We start from the raw sequence: 15,317 nt of genomic DNA, 5'->3' as shown, positions 1-15,317 counted from the left end.
CATGCTTCTGAAGAGCATCTCTGCTCGGCACAGAATTTAATATGACAAACTAGGAGCTTATCACATCAACCATCGCGCAATGCAGTTTGATAGGAAAGGCTCAGAGCCTGCTTCCAGTTAGCATGACCTTTTCCAGGATTTTTATAGATACTTGCATATATTTACTAGAAAGCACAACAGCAACAGGATAATGAGAGATACCAGAACTGAAGACAGGGCTGACAATACTGTGACCAACAAATCTGATCCTGCATTAAGAATTACATGTGAAGATCAACAGGACTGAAGCTTTGAGCGTGCACACTTTGATGATGGCAGAATGGAAAAACCTTAGAAATAGGAAGAAAAAGTGGAAGAGACAATTCAGAGCAAAATGAGGTGATACAAGGAAAAACAGTTATGAAAAATATGGCTGGCTGAGGAACAGCTTGGAGAGGTACACAGAAGAGATCTTGCCTTATGAAAGCAATGGGGAGTAGAAAGGCAATTCAGCCAACTTGTTCCAAGATGAAACCACGTGTGAGACAAGTGAGGCACAAAAGCTTGTGGGATGGACATCCAATGGATCCTTCAAAAGTAGGCGTCTATTCCTCAGCCATGCATTGCTGCAGGAAAGTGGATTCAATGACCGCAAGTGCTCCATCCCGTGTACACCACTAATAGCAGGGGTCCCTCCCTATTGCCTAATACTGGATTATGCAAAAGACCATACAGAACTGCCAAGTCAGGGCTTTGTATTATCATTCCACACCCCTACAGAGATTGCTGCGATAAAGCATCAGTCCTGGACACACCGCTCTCGTTAACCCCTCCTCCTTCGTGCTCTCTCACCATTAAGGCTGGGCACACAGCTGACAAAGCTAGCCTTCTGGTCTCCTTGTACTCACACAGCTGATGCAGAGGGAAATGACAGGAATTCCAGCCCTCTTCAATCCCCAGTGACTCTGGCACAGCCGGATCTCCTTAAAGATGAACTTTCAGCCTGCAGCGAAGTCAGTCTTCTAAGCTAGGGGTCAACTTAGTCTTGGAGATCCCTTTTGAGATGAGCGCCAAGGACGCATTTGTGCTCTGTATGAGAAAGCTTTAACGCATTACATTGGACACAGAGCAGCACACGAACTGAGGAAACTCTACGGGTCCCTACTCCAAAACAAGAGAACTCTTGCAAACTCAGAACACTTGTACAGACTATCAAATTTACGGCATATTTCCAGTACTGCCTGACCTAATCAACCCTCTTTGAAGAAAACAAGATGCTGTAATATTTGTTTTCTAAGTTGACTGCTGCAAAAGAAACTGCTATGACCTGAAGCAACAATCCAAATCAAAGGAACGCTTCCAAAAATAGTTCCAGCCTGAAAAAGTTTGCTGAACTCTTGAAATTTTTACCACCATGCTGAATAAATTTTGAAGGTTACTGGTAGGCCATGCAAGAAAACCTCACTTCAGAAAGGGTAGCCTTCACAACGTGGCCTACATTTCAGCTGCTCTTGAAAGTGGACTGTAAACTTGTAAGTAAATATACATTCCTGAGGAATAACGACATTCAACTTTCACAATAACATTTAAAATACCTCTGAACAGTAGATGAGCCACTGTGGTCCTGCTCTCAAGAGTGACAAGAAACACAAAAAACCAGCTACCTGAAGTGCATGAGCTTGCAAAGAGCTCTTCATGGAGAGAACCACACATGTACATGGAATGTAATGCCCAGTCCAGGCTGTTCTGGGATAAAACAACTAACATCTGGTCAAGGGAGCCCCTTGTCCTACAAAGATGCTGAAGAAACACAAATTCCCAGCCACACCAACTGATTTGCAAGAGAGAGACCTCCAAAATTAGCGGGTTTTGCATGGAATTATTTTCCTCAGTGTTATCAGGGCCGCTTAAGTCAACAACCTGTCAGCACTACAGTTTCTTTCCAAATGGTAATCAAAATAACTATGCACACCTTCTTCAGTCTTCCATGTTCCAAGCACTACTTACAGTTGTATGATGAGAGACGCTGCCTCCAATATTGAGGTTTTTGAGAAGCTGGGGAGACCCTCCATACTGCCCTGAGATCTGCTTCCTGACTTCAGCAGCTACAGTTCTGAAACGAGACAGGGACAACATTATCTCTGTAAAAGAATTACAATGAAGATGATATATTAAATATGCTTTAAACTGCTGCTGGAATGAAACCAAATACTTAGTGCGCTGGTTGGAATAACGAGTGTCACCGGCCGGTGCGAACAGATCTTGTATATTAAATTCCCGGAGAATCACAAAATTCTCGCAAGGCTGCATACGCACGTTCTTAACAGCAATTACATTTTTTTTCCTTCTGTGAACTGCTCTTTTGTGCACATCTGTGGCAATAAAATGCATGTGACACTAAGCACAAATAAACTTGTTCCCAGAAGGCTCCTTCCAGTTCCTACCAAGGAAAGCTCTCCTCCAGTGCTCTCCACCCCCCTCAGCAGTTCCAAGCCTGGTCACACATCTGCTCCTGTGCTCTGCTCTCTCATTTTCATCCCTTGCCTTTTTTTGGTTTTTGCAGTCACAGAGATGAGGACTGGCAGCCACTTTCCACCCTCTTCAACACCCAGCTCAGGGGCAGAAAAGCAGTCCCATGCAGGGTGGGTTGAAATGTCTAGGGAACAACACATGGGAAACAACCAGCCGGGTCAGAACAAAAAATCCTTTCACATAGGGAAGGTAGCGGTGGGACTATGGTGACTAGCAGAGGGGACACGCGATGTACGAGCTAGCAGGGCACAATGCCTTATGGTCTCTGCCAGAGAGAAATCCCACCACTGGGCAACTTTTCTCACCAGGAAGGAAAAACACAGATCAATCCTTCCACGCCTGGAGGGTAAAACACACGCTGTGCCCCTCGGGGGTTTTCTGGTTTCCCCAATAAGGCACGTTGTCACTGGTAAGCCTGAAAACACAACAGCTGGTAAACCCACCACGGGAACATCTCAGCAAAGGAAGAGCACATCAGAGAGGAAAATGCCGATAGTCAAAGACTGTCTTAACAAACAGCCGTGGGTCAAGCCCTAACACAACCATCCACAGATCTCCATCCTGTAACCCGGCAGTAAGCTGCAGCTCACCTCGGCAGTAGAGCTGGGATAGCCAAGTTTTCGAGTACGGTGGAAATGTTTTTGTTTCAAAAGCAAACCCAAAGCCCAGATTCTTCCTACAAAAAAACGTTTTGCTGAAAAGCTGCTGACTAGCCCTGGTCTACAGGACCTCACCAACATGAGAGTACTCTTCTCCAGGAGTCAATGATCAATTTATTAGGGACAAACCCACTTCCAACTGTCATTCACCGCACCGCGGCACTGCAGTCCGCTCTGTCTCCCAGAACAAAGTCCCAGCTCCGAAGAGACGCTAACCAGCGCATAAGACAGATGAAGAGGCTGCAAGGACACGGGTGATTTTTTTTCTGCTGCATCAGCAGTCTTTGCGGGGACAGCATCATGGCTAACAGACTCGCTCCTGATCTCACTCAGGGGAACGTGCTGTGTATCAGCATGGTGCACGGGCTGCTAAAACCCTGTCAAGTAAAGATGGTTAAACCTCCCCTGAGCAAAACCTTGACATCAGACTGGGCTCCTAGCTTCGGGACTGCTGTGGCAGTGAACACTGGTGGGCAGGAATGGGGGCAGGTGGAGGCAACTGATGTCAATGGAAGAGAAGGGAACTCTGAAAGGGAACTAGCTGGGACAACCAAGCCTACCATGAAGAGCAGATGTTTCCTCAGGCCAGAGGATGAGAGTAAGATTAGCTAGAGGAAGCATTATTTTGTCTTTTAAAAAAGTGGACTGCAGAAGGGAAAAAAAAAAAGTTTTATGTATTCTGGCTGCAAGAAGTCGTTTGCTTCATGTTTGCCTTTATCCACAGGAGACTATGTTTTCACTTCTGGAGGGTGGCTTCTGAAAGCAGACCAAACAGCTCCTGCTGGGGACGGACAACATTCAGGCTGTCTGATCATCCTTGGAAGAACCATCTTCCCTGCTCCCACCATGCGCACGCAAACGCTCACAGACATGCACACATGAGAACAAACCACGCATGCTGCTAGCATTTATGGGAAAATTTGGAATGTATTAAAATGGCTGCTTGGCATGGAAAACACGACGCATCTGTGGCTGACGGGATTTAAAAGCTTGCCCCCGGGTTGCAGACCATCTCTGCTTTAAACCTGATCTGTTACTCAGTGTGCATTTTGTGTAATTCCTGACGATATGCAGAACACAGCCCTTCATCACATGGCTGATCGGAAAAATCAGAACCCACATTTTGTCATGCAGCACAACACAGGAAAAACTAAAAATCTTTCCCCATTTTCAAGAGGCATACATTATTTCCAGATGGAAAGTATAGCCAGAGGAGGAAACCCATTCTCAGCTGTGAAACCACAGCTGATGCCTAGCCACGTTAGTCAGCACTGCTCCTCCTGCATGCGGTGGCTCCTTGTGAACCTGAGACATGCTTTGTGATAGACTCCAGAGGGGTTCTCAGTCCTTTCTTCTTCTGCGTGTTGGCCTCAGCTGGGCGGCTCTGCAGCGGCTGGGAGCTGTGCTGTATTTGGAGCACGGCCTGTCAATACACCCTTAACTCCAGCTACGATTGCGCTTTACCCCAACTTGAAGCAGAAGCAAGCTCGGCTGCAATTATAGCGTTGCTTAGGGGCACTATGAGTTTGCATGGATGCTATCACGCTACCCAACATCATTCCGCTGAAAAGGTCATTTGATGCAATAGGGGAAGAAACATGGTAAAACAAAAGGGTGGGACTGATCAGCACAGCTTCTGACCATGTGCTGTACATCGATGGCTGCCCCATGTTGCTGCCCTGTTAATAACCTCACTGGATGTTAAAAATTCCCCTGAAGCATGATCACAGAAAGTCAGAACTGAAGAACCTCCAATCAGTTTGACCAAGACATCATCACTACTTTCAAGTCTTAAGTGGTCTTACCTCTCTAGCTTTCACAATGACCAATCAAACCTCTCCCCACATGAAGAAACTGGCTGCTCTCTAGACCTCAAAATTCCCGAGTGGAGTCTGCAGGACTTACTACTACTTACGCCAAGCCTGCAGTCTAACCCACAGCTCTTCTTGGCTACCTTTCTGTATCACTGCATTCACAAATGCATCGAACACCATTTCCCCCACTGGAAAGCATCATGCTTCTGATATTTAGAAACCATCTTCTAATGTAATCTGATCACCAAGTGTATTTATGGGTAATCTATACCCATTTGGGTTTGTGCCAACATCATCAGTTAGGTTCAATAGCCCTCCTCCCACTCCTTCCTACTTGCAAGGTACTCACAAAAATTAGTCCTATCCCCTCCCAGCCTTCCTTCTGCAAGGCTAAGCAAGGTCAGATCCTGCAACAGGCTTTCTGCTCCCTTGATCACTCTGATGGCTCCAGATAAGGCCTGACTAGGGCTTTGTAGAACCAAATTAGTATTTTCCTATTGAGAAAACACCTCAGCTGACTACTTTTAGGTCTGCTTTCTCACTGCTTCATCACAGAGGTTCACAGTTTCCCTAAAACTGACAATACACTCGCCTTCTCCTCCTCCATTTCCAAAAGCTGTTTGTCCATGACAAATGGCATCTATTCATGACTAGTAAGTTCGTGTTATATTATAATCCTGAGCACTATTTCCAATGAGAAGCTATGCTTCCTAAACCAACTTAGGTTAAAAAGTGTATTTACACCAAACCCAACCAGAAAAGAGAAATAAATCTCAAAATAGTCTCCGAATGAAAAAAAAAAAAAAATCCATTTGGCAGAACAGAAGAGCCATTAAAGCTCTTGATAATTAAAAGGACAAATAAAAAACTGCCTCTTTAATAACTATCTTATATTCAACATGTAACCTGGGATCCTTAGACAAACATTCCAGTTAATTACAGCCCACGGCCTCATGAATGTCTATGTTTAAAGTACATCTTCCCTAGTCACTTCCTTTCTGACCTTCTTCACTCGTTAATTATTGTGTGTGCATGTGGCTCACACAGGAAAAAAAAAAAAAAAAGACAAAGGAGAGGGGAAAAAAATCCCCTTAGAACTGGCTTCTAAAGCAAAACAAGACCGGTCATTCTCAAAGTCCTCTGAGCTGTAAATAACAAAATGAAACCATTTGTTTGCACTTCCATGTTTCTTTACTACACACAAAAACCATTTCTGTTTCTGTGCGGCCTACCCGGTCAAAACCAAAAATTGTTCCTTCTTTTTTTTTTTTTTTAGCTTAAGAAGCATACTGGAAATATCAGTTCTTCTTTTTGCCTTCCCAAGAAAAGGTTCACCAAGACCTGTCCAGTTATGCCAAGCAAGGTTATGGACTCTTCCCTTTCACAGAAAACGTGGGTCAGGATACAGTCGTCTAGAGCGTCTGCTGCAGTGATTTGAGGAAGTCTTTCTCTTCCACAGCCCTCCCCATTTTGAAAGAGCAATGCAAATTGCTTGCTTCTCCCCATCCCGCTAATTACCAAACAGTTACTCCTGCCTGTTCTTCATCTTGTGTGTCACGTGCAGTGACTCTACATTCAGCAAGCCTTTGCCTCTTGAGAAAGACAGCCTGGTACAGCGAGGCATCTGCGCCAATCCATAGCAAAGCTGCTTGTTCTCTCTCTGCAGCAGAGAAAATTGTATTTACATAGTTTACTTTTTAAAGTGAAAGCATCTTTCTTTGTTCAGCTGGCTCACTTGCGTCCAACTCTGCGCACGGCTGGAGGCGTCTATCCTACTTAAGTCACTCTGCTTGGGTTTGAATTCCCAAAGCTGAATGGCACCGGCCACTTGCATCCGCCTTGCCGCTGCAGTTGAAATGGCCTGTCCCTCTGTCCCTACGTGCTCTGCCTGGGCTCTCCTGCCTGAGGAACAGTCGGCTCCACCCAGGCTTGAACCATGGTGTGAGTCACCAGGTATGCGTGGAGGTAGATGAGGGAACCTGCTGGAGGGGGAGCTCTGGCCTTGAGCTACCCTGCCAGTTCAGCCATGCCCTGGATACAGCCTTCCTCTTAAACCCAAGGTCCTGTTTCCTTCAGAGTGAACTCCTTCCCCTTTGAGTGAAACGGGTTTGATTTACAATCCGAAGCTGAGGAGACACCCAGCCTGATCCTGAGTGCTGCAGGGTAAGTGTGGGTTCTTAAATTAACACAGAAGATGAGCAACAACATGTTCCCTTTTTCCTTACCATTGATTAAAACAGAAAACACCACACAACGCTACCTGTGGTGCTCTTCTGATAATATTTTACTATTAAGGCTGAAAGCATCACCCCTAGGCTGCAGCAAAGGGAACGAACTCCCAAGATACCTTACTGTGAAAATCACCACAGGACTGGATTCTTCAGGAGAGATCAAAGTCACATCTCACATTGAAAAAAACAACCAAACAAGGAAGCCTTGTACAAAGAAGCAGCTTTGTAGCGGAGCCCTAGAGATGAACTGTTCTCCTGCCTTCTCACTTGCTTTAAGCAGTCAGAGTTTTTTTTAGGCTTCCCAGAGCGCTGCCGACTCCCGCATGAGACATCCACAACGGCTGAACAGGGGCAGACAACGTGACTTTTGGAGAACAGAAAAAAGCTGCTCTGAAGCTTCTGTTAAAAATACTTTAAATTATCTGTGATAGTGTTTTGACAATGCAAATGGCATCTGGATGTGGGAAGAGAATAAACTGTGATGAATACTCTGCTGCGACCACTACATTTCTGGCCTGATTCAGTGCTCGTGGAAGCCAGTGACAGCTTTGCTATCGGTTTCAGTGGGTGCAGGCTTCACACCATCCCTGTTTACCCTGAGGCAGGGCAAAGGCGGCTGTCAGTCTCCCTGACACATCGTTCAAGCAATGTAAAAGGGCTCTAAATGAACACAAATGTAAATTTAGTCTTCCCAAGTCACCTTTTACAGTACCCCATCAGTGTAAAGGGAGCTTCAGCAGAAATAAGATGCTAGCTCTGAATGTAGTGAACAGAAGTGTTTTCCCCTCGATTCAAAACCATAAAGACAACAAGCTGTGATTACTCCAGAAAGCTGTCCATATACAATGTAAAAGCCCTGGATAATGGGGAACTTCCAAATCACGGAATGCCTGAGAGCAGGGTCACCCCCTTTCAGCCAAGGCTCTGCTGAAGACCCCCCAGCCCCAGACAGCCATGCCTCACGGCACTGTGAGGTTCCTGTTCACATGGAAGCACCTCGGAAGAAGGGGCTGGACCCAAGAGGGTGAAAACAATTTTCCCCAAACTCCATCTGGGGACAGGAAAACTGAAATTCTCAGCACAAGAGTAAAGACCAGTGGTAAAAATCACACTCTGGGCTTTGTGCGAGGCTGAAATGCATAGCATAACGGAGGGTAAGGCAGGTATGTTATTCCAAGTCAGAAGGATCCTCTTTAACTGTGGGAGCAGTAAAGGAAGAGCAAAACTCTTTCCAAGGAAAGACACTTTCAAAATGGTGATGGTCTGACCAACGAAGCAGTTCTGGATTCCCTAGATAACCCGATATCAGGATGGTCCAAGAGCAATGACAAGGCACTGAGACAGGGGCTCACGTGAAAGGCTACATGAGTTTGCCTGAACTGTGTATGCTGCGCGATGTTTAAAGGGTGATTTTTTCTTTTTCTGTTCTTGAACTCTAAAAAACCTGCACACTTTTTCCTGGAAAGGCTGGAGTGCTGAGATACAACATGCTTCACTTACTGGAACATTCAGGAACTCAGAACTGACCTTTTTGGGGGGGGGGCTTCCACATCCCATTTCTCTACCAAGAGGTCCCATACCCAGAAAATGTACTGGGATAATGCAACCGGGCATCTGAAGTGCACACAGGCGAAGGGGTGAGTGCTCGGTGGGGATAGTGCAGCACAAGCCCAGCGGGGCCAGACACGGCGCTCGGCTTGGTCGGTACTGAACACCCAGCCCCCCTGAGAGTGAACAGGCAGCTTAGCTGGTTCCTCAAGAATAACGTATCGACTGTTTTTTATTGAGACGTCTTAATGAGTGAACTTTGCGTCTGCCGGTGTGGATCCTGCCTTCCGCCAACTCTCCTCTAGTCCCCCAAACACCATGTGAGCTGAACAGGGGTACTAAACAGAGGTACATCTGTTCTTACACCAAGATGGAAACAATAGTGTACATGTAGCTACAGAAGTATTATGATGCTGCAGAGGGACATGTTCCAATAGAGTTAAATAAAAAATTTATTACCAATATATTTCCAATTAAAAATTAACAATTTCAGGCAAGATTTCAGGTATTATTAACCCACTATAGTAAGTTTAACCTAGGAGTTTCTTCTGACGGAGTCAAGAGGAATTAGTAAATACACATGACGGACAAAGTTCAGGCTAAAAATCTGTTAAAGCCTTCCAAAAACATGCAGCATGACCTAGTCAGAAAGATACCTTGTAACAGACAGTCTTAAAAAGATATTTTGAAACTGCTGTAGCAGTCACTGATAGCTGCCGTCCCCAATATTTAAAGATTCTGGTAGTAATAAACAGACACCGCATGGCATTGCAGTTCTGTATGTACCCTTGAGGTGCACCACACTGGTTGAAGAAAGCACAGGCAGTAAATCAGGGCTGCAAAGACCACATCTGTGGTCTTTCTAAGAAACAGGACAGCCGATCTCACGTTTATTTTTCCACCGCTACTGTAATAACCAACTTAGAAGCTTGCATCTCTTTGGTAGGTAGGTCTTAAAGTAATTTACCTTCGTGGATCTGAATTACATCCCATTTGAATTACACGCTACCAGGCAAACCAAAAGCAGCATGGCTATTTCCTGTGAATAAGACAAATGCTACGTCTACCTCGATGAGTAAGCCAAACCGGAGGGCAGAGTGTGAAAATGCGACGGATCTATTCTTCTTTAAACAATGGAACTGGGGAAGGCTTCCAGCAGCCACCAACACAGCTCTTGGGACTTCCGTATGCTGCTTGCTTGAATTTCTCATCCTCTGAAATAGTAACATTCAGAGCAGCATATTCTGTGTCAGCATGAGAAGGGCTTCAGCTCAGCCTGGGCACCTCTGGGTACAACATGTCTTCTGCCCACAAGTTTTTCCCTTCACATGCACTGGATGTGCAGCCCATGAACCTGGAACTTGAGATTTCTCAGAAGACAACACTACAATATGGGAAATCCCAGAGAGAAATACAGCAGTCTTATAAATAAGTATAAAAGAAAGAGTTGGAGATGCAACAGCCCTGCTCCAGGAGGAGCTGACCTCATTGCAGACCACTTGGGTCCTTCTGCAGGCACAGCCTGCACGAACGGTAAACTCCACAAATGAATCCAACGTGTCGAAAAGACCACCTCTGCCTGCACACACACACACTGCTGCCGCTCAGTTGGTCTGAAAACACATCAAGCAGATTAGATCAAATGGTACACAAAGGTGGCACATCTGTGCTACTGCCTGGTGAACTTACTGCACTGAGGTAGTGCCCGACGCAGGCAGAAACATGAGCACCCGCAGTGGTCACCCCAGGGCCATTTTATTTAACTTCCTGCCAGGGCTGCAGAACTCTTATGCTCTTACTTCTAGTCCTGGTCTCGCATGTGACTATTTCTATGACTACAATCAAGAACCAGGAAAAACGGTCTGGCAGCAAATCCAGCTCTCTCCGTTCCTGAAACCTTGATCTGCCACATTAACCCCTGGCTGGTGCACATCAAAGTTTGCAGAGAACCATAAGAGAGGAATGATGTTTTCACCCCGTTTTCAGATCCTGGGTGGGGTGGGATTGATGCCGCTCCTCTACCTCGTACACAGCCTTTTCCTTTGACCTTCTTTTTCTTTGTCCGTGACCCTGCTCAATCATAGCTTTCGTAACAGTACCTACAAGTTTTCTCATTGAACGGCATGAAAATTACACTACTTTCCACAGCCTCCTGAATAGCACCAGCAAAACTGTTGGTCCCCACTTTCACTCTGCTGCTAGTTACAGCTAGGAGAGGTACCGCGGACACCAAATGCTACCTGGTCAGACCTGCAAACAAAAAAACTGTGTTTCCCACCTGGAACCACATGCCTAACTTGGAATACAGATCTGCAAAAACTTGGTAGTAGCAAGTAATTTCCTATAAATACACCTCTTTAAAACAAAACAAAAACTTTGTAAAATACGGGGATGTTTAACACTTCAGGTATCAAATAGCCTCGCACGTCCCAGGAGCTGTGCTAACATTAACCAGCTGCTTACGGCACACAAAAGGAAGGGAACTATTTTCTCCATTTTGCAGGCAGCAAGGAAGCGAGCAGGCAGGTTTGCTGCTCCCAGGTACGGGGTGCAGCGCCCGGACAGGGCTCTGGCCGCCCGTCCCGGCCGCAGGCAGAGGAGGGAAGGCGAACTCGGCGCGCAGCAGCCGGGGCCGCCGCGGGCAGCGCGGGCCGGGGGCAGGGCCGGGGAGGGGTCCGGCACCCCCGCACCGGCAGGAAAACACTCGCCGCGCTGCCGGGAGCGCTGGGCCGCCCATTGTGCGGCGAGAGGGGACCGCACAATGCGCCCGGCCGGCCTTTGTTCACAGGGAGCTGAATTAAACAGCTCTTTTCCTCCTTTTTCTTCCTCCCCCCGCTTCCCCGGGGAAGCGGCACACGCGAGCCGGGCACCCTGCACACACACGGCCGCATCCCCCACCCCTTTGTTGCAGACGAGGGGAACCGCAGCCCCGCGGCGCCGGCCTGGGCGGACCCTGCCCGGCGGCCCGGCCGGGGGCTGCTCACGGCAGGCCCAGCGGCCCCGGCTCGGCCCGGCCCGCCGCCGCGCGGGCGCCCTGTCAGCAGCCCTAAGGCCGGCAGGGCGGCGGGGGCCCGCGGGCCGCGCCGGGCCCGCTCGCCCCCCCAGGGGCGCGGCGGCGGCCCCTCCGCTCCGCGCCGGCCGGGCCCGGCAGCCCGCCCCTCCCCACGCCCGGGGCCGCGGCCGGAGCCGGGCACGTCCCCCCCCCGCCCCGCGCCGGTGCGCTCCGCGGCCGGGCTACCTGCTGATCTTCTGGGCGAAGGCGCGGCGCTCGGCCATGGCCGCGCTGCGGGGCTCCGCGCGGCCGCTCCTCGGCGCTGGCGGAGCCGGGGAGCCGGGAATGGGCGCCGTAATGATCCGCGGAGGCGCGCACCCGCGCGGCGCAGCCGGCCCAGCTCCCACCCTCGGCGCTCGCCGCGCCCGCCCGCCTCCTCCCCCTTCCCGGGCAGGGGCCGCTCCTCGCAGACATACGGCGGGGCGGGCGGCAGCGGCGCGGCGAGGAGTGACCGTCCCCGTTCCCTGGCCCATCGCCGGTGCCGAGCCCTCGGCCCTCGGGGCGGGCTGGGGCAGCCGGCCCGGGACCCGCACCGGCAGCCGGCAGCAATCCGGCCTCCATCCCCAGGGCTCGGACAGACTTCACCGAGCGCGTCCTGTCATTGCCGTGGTGCAGACTGAACGCGCCTTCGGTTCAGCTCGCCCTCGCTGCCGCGGTGCCGCTTTATACCCATTTAAAAACGGAGCGGGTTGGGGTTGTTACTTGCAATAATGAAGATCCACTCGTGGCTAGGGAAAATGGCTCTTCACCCAGCTCACACCACCCAGCATCTCACCCCGGCATCGAGCGAGACCTGCAGAGTTCAACTGGAGGGTGCGGGCAGCCGAGGCCTCAGCCCAAACCGCTGCCGGGGTCTCGCACAGGCTAAGCCTCGGAAGAACCTCGCTGGGGCTGCTCCACAGCTCCAGGCTGTCACGGGTCTGCATGGCATGGCCGGCTCCCTTGGCCACCCATACCCCCACCCAGCATGGGCCTGAGGGACGTCGTGACCTTGTTCCCGCACGCTGGATGTGCCTGCAGGGACGAGACTGGGCTCTTGTCTATCGTACCCTGTACGGTACCAACTTTTCCTTCAAAAAGGCTAAAAATCCTCCCTAACGGCAATTCAGAAGATGGCTGGAATAGTGTAACAGCCATCTTTCCATCCCAACAGGTCATTACTACCAGTCCCTCCATAACTGTGTTGTATTTGAGGTGGCCATCCTAACGGGAAGACGAGGTAGAGGGTGGGGAGTTGAAAAAAAAACTATTTCGGAACTTCAAAAAAAGATTGAGCCTAGGACACGTTCTAGCAGATAATTCAAAGTCAATGTTACACGACATATGCTGTGCATTAATCTAAACCAGAGAACTATTAATAGTAATCCAGGAAGTGTCCAAAAGTAGCGAGTGTTAATTCATCCGATTCCATCTGTTTGCATTGTGTGAATGTTTCTAGCACATTGCGACTGCAATCTGACTATACCAATTTTTCCACTAGCAGAAGCCACTGATTTCCAGCTGCATATAATTATTCTGCGTTTCTGTTTGTATGTGTTTACACAGGGAATGTCAGGCCCCAAAATCTGCAAATATATACATATGGGAGTAATCCCACTGGAGTTAATCAGACTCTGTGCACATATAAAGCGAATCCCATGTGGATAAGATTGTGGCCCGCTACAGAAATGCGCTGTCATGCGTTACACAGATGCACGCACACACGTGCACACAGATGGAGATACTGCAAAGCAAAGACCTATTGTATACCACTGAGAACGGGCTGCTCTTCTCCAAGGGGAGGAGAGAAAATATCCCACAAATGTCTGCCAAGACAAAGACTTTTGCTCTTGAATGACTGCCTGCACGTAGAATTGCACACGTGTCCATCACACAGGGTGGATGATGAGCTATTTACTTTCTTACGTCCTCACGAGTTGGGGATGCCCCGTCCCTGGAAACATTCAAGGTCAGGTTGGACGAGGCTTTGAGCAAACTGATCTAGGGAAAGATGGCGCTGCCCCTGGCAGGGGGTGGACTAGGTGATCTTTAAAAGGTCCCTTCCAACCCAAACCATTCTACGATTCTATGATCTGAATAAATTCTCCTACATAGTGTGTATGTGCTTACAGGAACAGACCTAAGTGTGAGAGACCACTAGAAATGTTTCCTCTTTCCCATCCCATATGGAATTTCCTTTCCAAAATGGCATCAGATTGAGATGAAGGAGGGCTAATTTAGTCCTGCCTTAAGGGAAAACGTCACTGCCTAACTCTTTTATACTGGAACTGGGAATCCTGCATTTCTGAAGAGAAATTCTTATCACTGCCAGAAGGTGCAAAGGGCAGTCTGGCCCTGGAAGCCCTGATACACAGAGCACAGAGTATCCAAGGTCCATCATGAGACTTCTTGGATTTTAGGTTTCATTTTCCCCTCCTGTCAGTTACTACCACTGACAGAAGAACTTGATTAAGTTGTGGGACACATGAAGTCAGCTCAGTATCATCCCCAAAATTTGTATCTAGCTTATTTAATAGCCTTCTACAACTGCTTTGTTAGCGTAGGCTGTGTAAAGACCATGGGTACACTTCAAAATGCAGTAATGATACGGGCGACTTTAGGTCTCTGAGGAGCAGGAATGGCTTAGCTTGAAACAGCCACCCACCACCCATACTGCTTGCCTCACCCTGCACAGGCATCCAAGCTGTATGTCAGCTGCTTCCTATGTCTCCAAAGTCTATAGCACAAGGGCTTGAGGTAACCAGTTGCTGAGTTTTGATGTCACCTTTGCTCATCTGTCAGTGCCCTGCTCTTCATTGACTTTTTCTGCAGCTTAGAGCTTGGCCAGATGAGTTCTGGCAGACTTGATTCCAGCCATCCACCCACCTCTGTGCTGGAGGCGACCGATGGAAGGGCAGTTGGATGAGACATGCCTGCACCTCAGCCACGCCTGACAGATGTGCTCTGACATCTGAAACTGCGAGGAAGGAAAGTCTGTGCCTGGATACCAGAGTTTGAAACTGCTAGCAGAGGTGGGGACACACATCCTGCTCTGCCACCCTTGCCAGAGAGGCCACAGCCTTGCGGGAAGAGCAGGACAATAACTGGGAGCAATCAAGCTCTAAACTAATGCAATAGTCTCTCCTTGACAGTGAAGGGCCTTTGCACTAATTGTAGATCATCACTGCAGTAGATTACAGAGCTAAAATGGAGTAGGGGACAGGATCCCACCTCTTTATGAATGATTTGTTATTCATCTTGTTGAAGCGTATAAATGTAAAGAAGTATCAACAGAGATTTAAAAAACCCCTAACTCCACCCTATCTAATGTGGAAAGTCTATGTACTCAAAGAAAAAATATAGGTATTTCCAATTCAAAGATACAAAATGGATATAAAATAGATGTCTATCAAACACAGTGTGTATCATATGCTCTCAATGGGAGGGTATGGCTTTGCAGATAAATAGGCTTTTTCCATATAGTTGGTCTAAATATGAACAAAATCCCTCAACTCATTTAGGA

At 48.4% G+C, this 15,317-nt stretch overlaps 1 protein-coding gene across 5 annotated transcripts in view; it reads right to left on the bottom strand.

Moving 5' to 3' along the window:
• The window catches only part of DOCK7 (dedicator of cytokinesis 7), a 109,849-nt gene extending 97,691 nt beyond the window's left edge, over positions 1–12,158 (bottom strand). For all 5 annotated transcript variants that reach the window (XM_072868995.1, XM_072868996.1, XM_072868992.1 and 2 more), the window contains exons 1-2: positions 12,002–12,158; positions 1,987–2,092 (exon numbers count right to left, since the gene is read on the bottom strand). In XM_072868995.1, coding sequence (XP_072725096.1) covers positions 1,987–2,092; positions 12,002–12,039 — 144 coding nt within the window. In that variant the 5' untranslated portion in view covers positions 12,040–12,158. The remainder of the gene's footprint in view (positions 1–1,986; positions 2,093–12,001) is intronic.
• Between the last annotated feature and the right edge of the window lie 3,159 nt (positions 12,159–15,317).

Source organism: Ciconia boyciana, chromosome 7 (genome assembly GCF_034638445.1).
Source record: "Ciconia boyciana chromosome 7, ASM3463844v1, whole genome shotgun sequence".
Lineage (NCBI taxonomy): Eukaryota > Metazoa > Chordata > Aves > Ciconiiformes > Ciconiidae > Ciconia > Ciconia boyciana.
This window is presented reverse-complemented; position numbering and strand designations above follow the sequence as displayed.